The sequence below is a fragment of the Ixodes scapularis genome, unplaced genomic scaffold, assembly GCF_016920785.2.
Source record: "Ixodes scapularis isolate PalLabHiFi unplaced genomic scaffold, ASM1692078v2 PGA_scaffold0__279_contigs__length_252992795, whole genome shotgun sequence".
NCBI lineage: Eukaryota > Metazoa > Arthropoda > Arachnida > Ixodida > Ixodidae > Ixodes > Ixodes scapularis.
In genome coordinates this window covers 80,149,684-80,159,366 of record NW_024609835.1, presented here as the reverse complement: position 1 = coordinate 80,159,366, position 9,683 = coordinate 80,149,684, and the positions used below count along the sequence as shown (strand labels likewise).

At 44.1% G+C, this 9,683-nt stretch overlaps 1 protein-coding gene across 1 annotated transcript; it reads right to left on the bottom strand.

Moving 5' to 3' along the window:
* Positions 1–3,023: 3,023 nt before the first annotated feature.
* LOC8039885 (8.6 kDa transglutaminase substrate-like) lies at positions 3,024–9,163 on the bottom strand. The gene is made up of 3 exons (XM_029972698.2): positions 9,114–9,163; positions 5,640–5,763; positions 3,024–3,338 (listed from the first exon to the last, which is right to left on the bottom strand). Exons 1-3 carry the CDS (start codon positions 9,161–9,163, stop codon positions 3,189–3,191), a joined length of 324 nt encoding a protein of 107 aa, XP_029828558.2. The 3' UTR covers positions 3,024–3,188.
* Between the last annotated feature and the right edge of the window lie 520 nt (positions 9,164–9,683).

Below are 9,683 nucleotides of genomic sequence, written 5' to 3'. Positions count from 1 at the left end.
CATAACTCCTCTGTATAAGGCCTAGAAATACATTATATGATTTATTGGAGTCTGTTTAAGTTAATACAGATTCCCAGTTTACATTCACTACCAAAGAACAGAAAGTACCAATGAAGCTATTATAAATTTTTCTATATAGCACCGGAGTGTTATTATCACATTACTCTTTAAATTCGATGGGCCGACAATAAAGCTGAATATTGGTAAGTGGTCCCTTAGATTACGAGATAAGACACCAGCAGCTTTTATATGACAGTTTGTAATACATAGATCAATTACCGTTTGCGTTTCCGTTTCTGATGTTATTCGAGTTGGCAATAGAAATGTGTGATCACATCCGTATGTCTGAACAATATCAAGTAATTCAAAAGAACCACTCACAGGTGAGGTCAGGTCGATATTGAAGTCACCTATTAAGACTAAGGAGAGGTTAAATGAAGTAGCATACTCCATAATTTTCTCGACAAATCCAAAAACTTCGTTAATGACCCGGTAGGGGGTCTGTAAGCAGCCACTGCTATCAGGAAATGGCATTTTGCAACTAGTGCTTCATAGTTAACATTGACTTTTGACAGTTCAGACAATACTTCATAATTGAGATGATCACGAAAATAGATAGCGATCCCCCCGCCCCTCTTATCACTTCGATATATTCCCTCACTGTTATAGCCTGGGGAAAAAATAACGTCCTCTCTGCTCGTAAACCACGTTTCGGTGAATGCTAAGATATCAAACGTGAAATTTAAGGAGTTAAAAACATATCAGTGTCATCGTGTTTATTACCAAGACTTCTAGCATTTAAGTGAAAAAATTATAACGCATTTTTGTTACAATTAAGACATTCTCGTGCGAGATGAGAAAAAGATGCTGGATCGTGATAATTGTCCGCCATTAGAAACGGGAAACAAAACAAGAATTTTTTCCGCAGTCATCGGGCTGTTTACACATCAAGGTCGGCCTCGCATTCGATCTTTATAACACGGTCACCTGTTTTCTTTCTCGCGAACAAGTTACCATTTTTCTGTCATGAAAACTGATATCATTTTTCTTAAGCTTTTCCCTTCTGCAACCAAAGAATCTTCTTGTTCGTGGCAGACAGATTGTCAAGAAACGAGATATTCGACCGGGTTTCTTTTAGGTAGTGCCTTTTTTCAAGCCATAGGTCTCGAGTTAATCGTGATACGAAGCGAACCAACACAGCTGGAACTTTACCCGTTTTTGCTGGAAGTCTGTGGAAGCCCTCCACATCCCTCTCGGTTAGCTCTGGAAGCTCTAGCTTTTCAGCGAGGTCATTTAATTTACTAAGGATGTTCTCAATTGCGCTTTGTGATATATTATGGATCTCCAGGTTTTGTCGTCTCGAGTACTGTTCTAGACTGTTGACTTGTTTTTTCAGCGTGCGGATTTCTTCACTGCCTTTGTTTTCCTCAATTTTTTCCATCCGTTTCTTCAGGTGGGTTATTTCTTGTGACTGCTTTTTATTCCCTTTAAAACTTCATCGTACTAATTTGACATCTGTTTTACCGATTTTTCGATCTGATCAACGGTGTCTTTGATTGACATTAGAGATTCAACCTTTGCATGAATCGTCATGATTGCAGCGAGCCTGTTGTTGATAGCCGCTAGCTCTTGCATAAGCTGGGGCTCTTGTTCAGGCTTCTGTTTCTCGGGGTTTTGAACACCTCGGCTTTTCGCGGTGAGGCATGTCTGGCATTTCCATGTAATATTTGTGGAATTCTTATGTTTGTCCTTTGAAGTATTCTCACCTGAACAAGTTCCCACATGGTAACCATAGCCGCAGTCCGAGCAGGTTAAGTACTTCGTAACATCACGTAATGGTTCACCGCAAACCAAGTGAATACTTCCCTAGTTTTGAGTTCCAAACAATGCTTCGAACGTTACATTTGGATTTGTCATCGAACTTGTTTTCAACTAAGAATAAGTAACCGGAATTCCTAGCATCGCAACACAACCTTGCGAATATAAGGGGGCGCCTGAGAAACGACCTAGCACTCTTCTTTTGCTCTCAGCAGTGTTCCTTTTTTTCAGTTTATTTTAAAACGCCGGAAATTAGAGTCCTTATCAAACCTACATAAACAGAGAACCAGCCTTGTTTTATGTGAATATGTGGCTTGAGAAGGGTAAGCACGTATGCCTAAGAAAACAGATAGCAATACAGAAATCGAAAAGTGGAAAACGCGAGCCAAACACTGGATTTACCGCGCGAAAGTAAGAGATACGCCTTCGTTGCTAGGAGTGTTAGGATTTCCGTGCAGTAAATTTTCCTTTGTGGCTCACACTTCGAAATCATTTGCCACGATTTTCGAATGTTGCAATGTTCTCATTATTTTCGTTTTGCGTCTCCGGAGCTGTATGCCACAAGTTATAGGTGTGCTGGGTACGTGAAAACAGGTCATTATTCACACGCTGCTCTGGCATCAGAAATGTCTGTAATAGTGTATATGTAGATTGTAAATGATAGCTAGCCCAGGTATTTCTTACACACATCCGATGAAGATTGTTCAGCTCTGAATTTTGCAATAATTATTGTCCAAATACTGTCATCACTTCAAACAAATGAAGAAATCGGCCTGGTTAAAACATAAGGATTTTTATGTGTAACTTTAGAGTTCTACATGAACGGCCGGAAATGAGCGTACCTCAGATGTAAGCAAATTGCGGACTGAGTTCGGAAGGTAGAATCAATATATCACCAAAGCATTAACGCGTGAATGCTGTGATAACCATGTTAGCAAAAGTAGCTGACGTCTTTGCGATTAATGTTTTGTTATTTGGTAATCTTGCGCTGTTAATTGCAACATGACTACACGCCTCGAATACTTCAAAGATGCTCTAAAATATGATAGCCATAACCTCTTAGTGTATAGTCGACTAAATGCCACGATTATTTCCTGTAGAAGTGAGTATGGTAAGCATGCTTGTTCCTATCAAAGTTTTGTGAGTACCAAAGAACCAGAGAATAACTCATTCACCTATAAAACTGTTTGAAACTATACATCTTTATTTTATAATACAGGCAATCATTGGCACTCAGCCCGAGATAAATGCATAACTTAGTTAAATATATTTTCACGGGCCTGCACAAGGTTTGGAGGTGACAAAATATACGTTAAAAAGTAATCACAGTCTCGCAGAAGGGGGCTGACATTCACAAACAGGCGGCTGTTTTACCCGTGATGCTCGGTGTCAAAGAGGGCCTTCTTCGCGGTACAGATTCCCCGGGCACCGGTGATGATAGCTGCTCCGGCCTCTAGTTCGCAGTGGTTGGTGCCAGAACATTTGTCTTGGAACAGAGGGACGCACTGCTCTCCTGGGCACTGCATACGACGATTAAAGGAAAAGCATGTTCACCTTTTACGTTTATGATCTGGGACTTCGTAAGCAGGTGCTTTGACGCATTTTGACTGAGTTGAGGCTGGCAGCTTGCTGCAATGCAATGTGTCAACCTAAAAATGCGAATGTACAGACGGAGAGCGTGAGCTTCGGTATGCCGAGAACTAGTTCGTCTCCCTTTTGAGCACTAGTTGCGCTGACATCAGAAGCCAAGCTCTGATTGGCTCTTATTGGAATTAGGGGGGATAGACCTCAAGGCAGCAAGCGTTGAGGCCTAGCCACTCTTCCCTCCTCAGAGCCGATCAGAGCTCGGCGTTCTGACGTCAGTGCAACCGTCGCAAGACGAACTTGCGCTCCGCATTGGTGATTGGTCGTGCGTTTTGGCGACTAACGCCGCACTCTCATTGGCTGAGGGGCGACACTAATATGCTCGGTACTCGCCACGTCCTGCGCTCCTTAAACTTTCGGTAACTATAGGCGAAACCTGATATAAGGGCGTCTGCTGACATGCAGCATATACGCCCTTAATCGATAACAGATTAAGGGCGTACTAAGTGTGATGCAGCCGTGTGCCTGCATGTCAGGCGCACGCTGCATCTATAGATGCAGCCGTGCGAATATGTCTTCAAAATTGTGATTAACTAAACCGAACAAAAAACAACGTTCAACGATCAATGCGATTTAGTCGATAAAAATACGTTGGCAGTGGCTCTTTATAACCCCTTTTAAAATATGATGATAGTTTGCCTGCTGCCTCTACGGCAGCAGACGAACAACGCTTACGCTATTCCTCTGTCTCGGCCTGACGTCGCCGACCCGTTGTTCCGGCTTTCTCCGGCATCGCTCTTGGATACGGTCAGCCGTAACACTCGCGGAAAGAACCACATCCAATGCGGCGCGGCGCCTGCTTGACTCCGGCTCCGCGTCAGCTGTGTGACGCTCGTATTGGTCCGAAGCGCTGACGTCAGCATGCATCACCCATTCCCCGCCTTCGACCAACACCTCTTAGGTAACAAAGCCGTTGCACTGAATCAGATGGCGTGATCAGTGAAGGTCAATGCTGGACACAGATTGTAAACCAGTGCTGCGCTAGCGCTCGTGTTTGACTCAGGTTTGGGCCAAACACTGACGCAGTCGTCGTGTCCAATTTGTGCCCAGCGTTAGCCTTCTCTGATGACGCCGTCTTATTCAGCACTACGGCTTTGTTTTCTAGGAGGTGTGAGGCTGTCAAGATACCACCTCACAACCCCTCTCTCCGCACGACTTCCTCCATGGCGCTGACAAACCGACGCACGGACTGACACCGGTGGGTTTTCGTGAAAACGGGTGTTCTAATGTTAACGCGTTAAAACGGACACCCTGAAGTGAAGTGTTTTTAGGATGCGGTAAAAATATGGCGTTCTTTGCCGTGTCCCATAAACGAAATGCGGCAACCGACGATGCGCTGCACGCTGATTTGCAGAGATTTAATGACCGCATTTAAATTTAGTGTCTGAACCTTCCAAAAAAAATTTCGTACGGTGATCATGTGGTGATCACTGTAGCGTCACGTGACGCCATAATACCACGTGAGAGTGTGACGTTACGAGTCACCATGACGCCACGTGACACTAACTTCTCGCTAAATTTAGCACCGAATTTCCTCGCTAAATTTGGTGGGAAAATGATCCCGCTGAATTTAGCTGATAAATGTTTTCGCTAGCTTTGGCGGGCCACGCTGCACACAAAACACACACGGGATCCACTGTGATACCTTGCCAATGTCGGCTATCAAAGTAAAACGTCGCATGCGCTATAAATATTACACATACGGGACAAATTCAGAGCGTTCTAGTGATGCCCAGCAAGTGGTTTGTTGATCATGATGTAGAAAACCCGAGACTGTGTTAAAAGCTGGGAAACTTGGTCGAAGAAGAAAGACGGGGGAAAAGAGAGTCTCTTTAAGACGTTCTTTTCCCCTGTCTTTCTTCCTCGACCAAGTTTCCCAGCTTGTACCACAGTCTCGGGTTTTCTACATCATGATCTACATCCAGCAGCTCGCCTGCACACTGACTGTTTTTTAAAGTGGTTTGTGGCATCTAGAAGGAGATGCCGATAATAGAGAGTGTTGGAATAGGGGCCCCAACACTTTGGGTACCCCTAAACAGCTTGAAACATCCCAATGCGCAAGCGCTGTAGTTCTGCGCATGCCCGTTGCTAAGTCCCAAGCTGTTTGGGGGGCCCTATGCGTCGGCGTCCCCTATTTCAAGACTTCCTATTGTCAGAGTTTTCCCCTTTCCTTTCACCTTGTAGCAGACTTCGCAGCAGTCACAAGCGTCCTTGTGGGTTCCGCATTTGCAGTCCGGTTTCTTGCAGGCCGCTGCGTCACATTTTGAACTATCACACTTGACAGGACTGGTGGCGAAAGCACTGCATTTCAAGAAGAAAAAAAAACATTTATGTTATTGTACCTTGTCATTTTAATTGCAAATGTTTCTAATTACTTAAGGACCGTCCCTATTGAAAATCGCTCTGATGGGACTTCAGGATTTTTTTAAAGGGTGTGAAGGGGACTTCAGGAATTTCTGAGATGTTTGACGGGGGCACCGATATTTCCTGGTGGGTTCACTGGCCCCGTCAGAGGCCCTCCTGAAATGTCTGAAGTCCCCTTTACGATGCCTTGAAATGTCTGAAAGCCTGTCAAGAACTTTTCTAGTGGGGTCGGGAAAACCTTCAGGCCTCTTGATATGGCTGTGTGGGCCGGCCCAGGTGGAAAAAACACATTTCGCAGAATTAATGAACGTAGCTGCTTATTGTACACTACGGGGGAAAAATAAGTATTTGGAGAATGCCGATCGTGTGTGAGCACGGTCAGATTTTTATTACTGCTCTTCTATCAAATACGAGTGGGCTCCTGGACCCGTCTGTCACTGCCCGGGTGTTCGGTCGCGAAAGAGGCTACTGAGGGCGACGGCCCATGTGGAGAATTGACGAGCCGCGGGCCGAGTGGTGTTGGCCGAGCGGCGTTTTGAGGCCAACGCAATCCTGTCCGCTCGTGGCGAAATACGTGCAGCTAGGGTGCCTCAATGTCCTTCGGTTTAGGGTGATGCCACCCATTGTAGTACCCGATGCCGACAGCACGCGCTCACGGCTAAAATACAAAGAAATCGACGACAACAAAATGTCGCCGTAGCACAGTCAGCGCCACGAGCGCGTGCAGGGACACGTTCTTTCACGCGCTTCTGAACAAAAAATAAAAATAAAAGTGTGAGACAAAATGTCCAGATGTCTCCACCCTAAGCAAAGCGCACATGAAGGCAAACTACGTGCAGCCATGTATAAAAAAAAAAAAAACAAGGAAGAAAGAAAAAAAAAAAAAAGAACAAGCCGAGAGCAGTGCGCGCTTTCCAGGAACAGGGACGAACGCGGGAGCGACTTGTTCCGGGAACCGGTCCCCCCACGGGGGACTCCCCAAAAAGCAATCGCCTCTCTCCGCCCGGCGATGGGGAGAGGGTGCAGGGCTGCCAGGCCAGCGGTCGGGGGGAGGAGGGTGCTGTGTGCAAGCGGGGGAGGCCATAGCCATTTTCTCTCTGCTCGTGTGCGGTTCCGGTTATCCCACGAGCCGGGATGTTTGGAGCGGACCAATTTCCTCCAGGAAGGTGAGCATGCATGGTTTTGAGGGCTCGCCCCTTGGTCTGTTTTGATCCGTGCAGTTTCTTTCTTGGTACCGCAGGTGAACCATAGTTCGGCGCAGGCCGCCTTCAGCACCGCTCGAGCGCCATTGTGTTCAGCGCATTCAAGGAGATGGTGGCCGGTGTCGGCTTACTCGCTGCAAAGCCTGGCAGTCGGGGTCAGCGTCCCACCGCATGTTGTGCCTGTGCACCAAGATTATGCCACTGTGGGTGTTGAGACAGTGGATGACGGCCGCTGTCCGGACTTGTTCCTTGCGCCTCTTCGTCCGTCCGACTTCAGACCAGCGAGCGAAAAATACGTCGAAGACTCCGGCGCGATGTCATCATGGACGAAACCGTGACTGTGCTCGGGATTTCTCAACGGCGGCGGGTGCTGCTTACGAGTTCGTGGTTTTCGCTAAACGTGCTGACCGACTGTGTATGTGTCCGTGAGGTGCACCTGCTCTGTTTTATTAGCTGAACTACCGTACATCAGGAATATACCCAGCGGCATTGTGAGTACTTTGAAAGGTATTTTCCTTTGTAATAATGATGTCAGTTGTCCCTGTTTGATGTGATCCCTTTCGTCTACAGCTCCTTGCGCCGGGTTTGAACAAGCGTTGCTTTTTGAGTTCTAATATGCATGTAAAACTAAATGTCGGCAATAAATTTTCAGTGTTTTGACCTGCATTTTTGTCTATGGTTCACAGTCATTTGGGCGTCTAAAGGGCTGATGGGCTAAAGGGCCTGACGGGTTGAAGGGCTGTGGGGCTAAAGGGTTTTTCTATGGGGTATCCTTGAAGGGTTTTTCTGTAGGGTATCTTTGAAGGGTTTTGAAGGCCTGTGAGGTCCCATAATCCTTCAAGGCTGACGGGCCCTTTAGAAATATTTTCAATAGGGGTATACTCGTATATTGGATATTTCAGCAAAAGTAACCGGATAAACACTGTATAATTACAGTAATTCCTTTTGCACTATTGGTTTTGAATGCTCCCCTGTTTTTGCAGTACAGGTGAGACGGGTTGGCAAGATGATACTATTTTGAATACTTTAATAGCTATCTGAAATATTGAGTTTACTAAATATCAAGTCTATGCTGAGGCATTTACATAACTGCTCATCATTTATAGTTTTAAAGTAAAAGAACAAATCTAACATCGCAGAAGTTACCAATGTCAATCTCTTGAGTGATAAAAGCATAGAGTGTTATCGAAAGAGGAGTGACTTTCTAAATAAAGGGAATACCACGCAACGGACTCACAAGTTTACTTCAGCATTGATTTAGCGCTTCCGTTATATCGGGCGATACATTATTTTTCCTGCTGTTAAATTATATAATATTGCTTCAATTCTGTCCAAGACCTCGACATTTCTTGCAAGCGAAAGGACGCCGAAAACATATGAAGTTAAAAGAGCAAATGTGACTCGAAAAGCTTTGACCGATTTCCCGAAAAAGCGCATTTTAGGCTTCTTTCTTAAATAAAAGACTTTTCTGAAATACAATTATTTGAGAAAGCGTACTGATTTTACAGTATCATTTTATAAATACAAATGTAACACCATACTCGCGCTTGTACGCGACGAGATATTTTACGTCTAGAAAAAATTGAAAGTGACACTTTCGTTATGCGTCTATCAGTGTCACAATGACAAATGCATTTATAACATGGGTGAAACTTTTTGTGTACATATCTTCTGTGGATTTCGATTTTTTTGCCATTTTGTAATTATACGTCAGTGATTACGAATCACTGACGTATGAATGATAGGTGTCTCTGTGTTGCATTATCAAACTGGGTTTAGGATTTTAACCCGTTTTGTGAATTGTTTTCTTACTTCTCGTAATATTATATTCATCTCAGGACAGATCAATCCCATGTTTAAATTAATAAAATATTTTCTACAATATTGTGTAAAAAGTATGCATGTTTGCGGCTACGTAGGTATATGTATGTTGTTTATTTTTTTGCGTACATATGGCAGCTAATACAAGTTATGCTGTTATGAACTGTGGGGTTTATAGTCAGGCAGACATACTTTTTGTGTCTACCTCCCTAGCAGGCTTGGCCCGTGAGAAACCAGATAAACTTCAAACTTTGAACTTCTTACCCGATGGCGGTAACCGTGACCAGTACAAGAAGAAGGAGGACAAGCTTCATTTTGTGTTCTGAAATAAATAAAGGAGATGTAGAAATATTCAGAAAGTAAACTGCGTTCCCTGTTAGTGTCTACAGAAATTAAATATATAGAACCTTCGGCAGGACATTCCACTGGCGAAATGTTTTTACGTGATCGCAATTTTTTTATATCAGCATTGACATGTCATTTACTGTTTTTGTTGGTATGTGAACCGTCAAAAACTGTCAAGCAAGTTTTATAAAAACAAATGTTCAAATTATAATTACAGCTACTGAAAAGAATTATAGTTTCTACCAGGTGCGATTAAAACGCTTGATTTATGTCAATCTCCCAATCTCAAGAAAAGGTTGTATGAGCGCCTAACTGCAAAAGGTGGATGGTCCTTTCCACAATGTTTTTTTTATATTAAAAGTGATACTTAAATATGACTTACTAGATCATTAATTAAAAACAAAAACGTTCGGGCCATATACGCGTTTAATGAAGAGAACATATGGCAGGCCCATCTATCGCGAAGATAAATCCAAGGCGGGTCGGCTC

Bases quoted from the DNA above. Each gene is read 5' to 3' on its own strand.
- LOC8039885 (XM_029972698.2), bottom strand. From the start codon at position 9,163: ATGAAGCTTGTCCTCCTTCTTCTTGTACTGGTCACGGTTACCGCCATC. The intron at 5,764-9,113 runs GTAAGAAGTTCA...CTTGAAATGCAG, and splicing joins GTCACGGTTACCGCCATCGG to TGCTTTCGCCACCAGTCCTG. The intron at 3,339-5,639 runs GTGAAAGGAAAG...CGTCGTATGCAG, and splicing joins GCTGCGAAGTCTGCTACAAG to TGCCCAGGAGAGCAGTGCGT.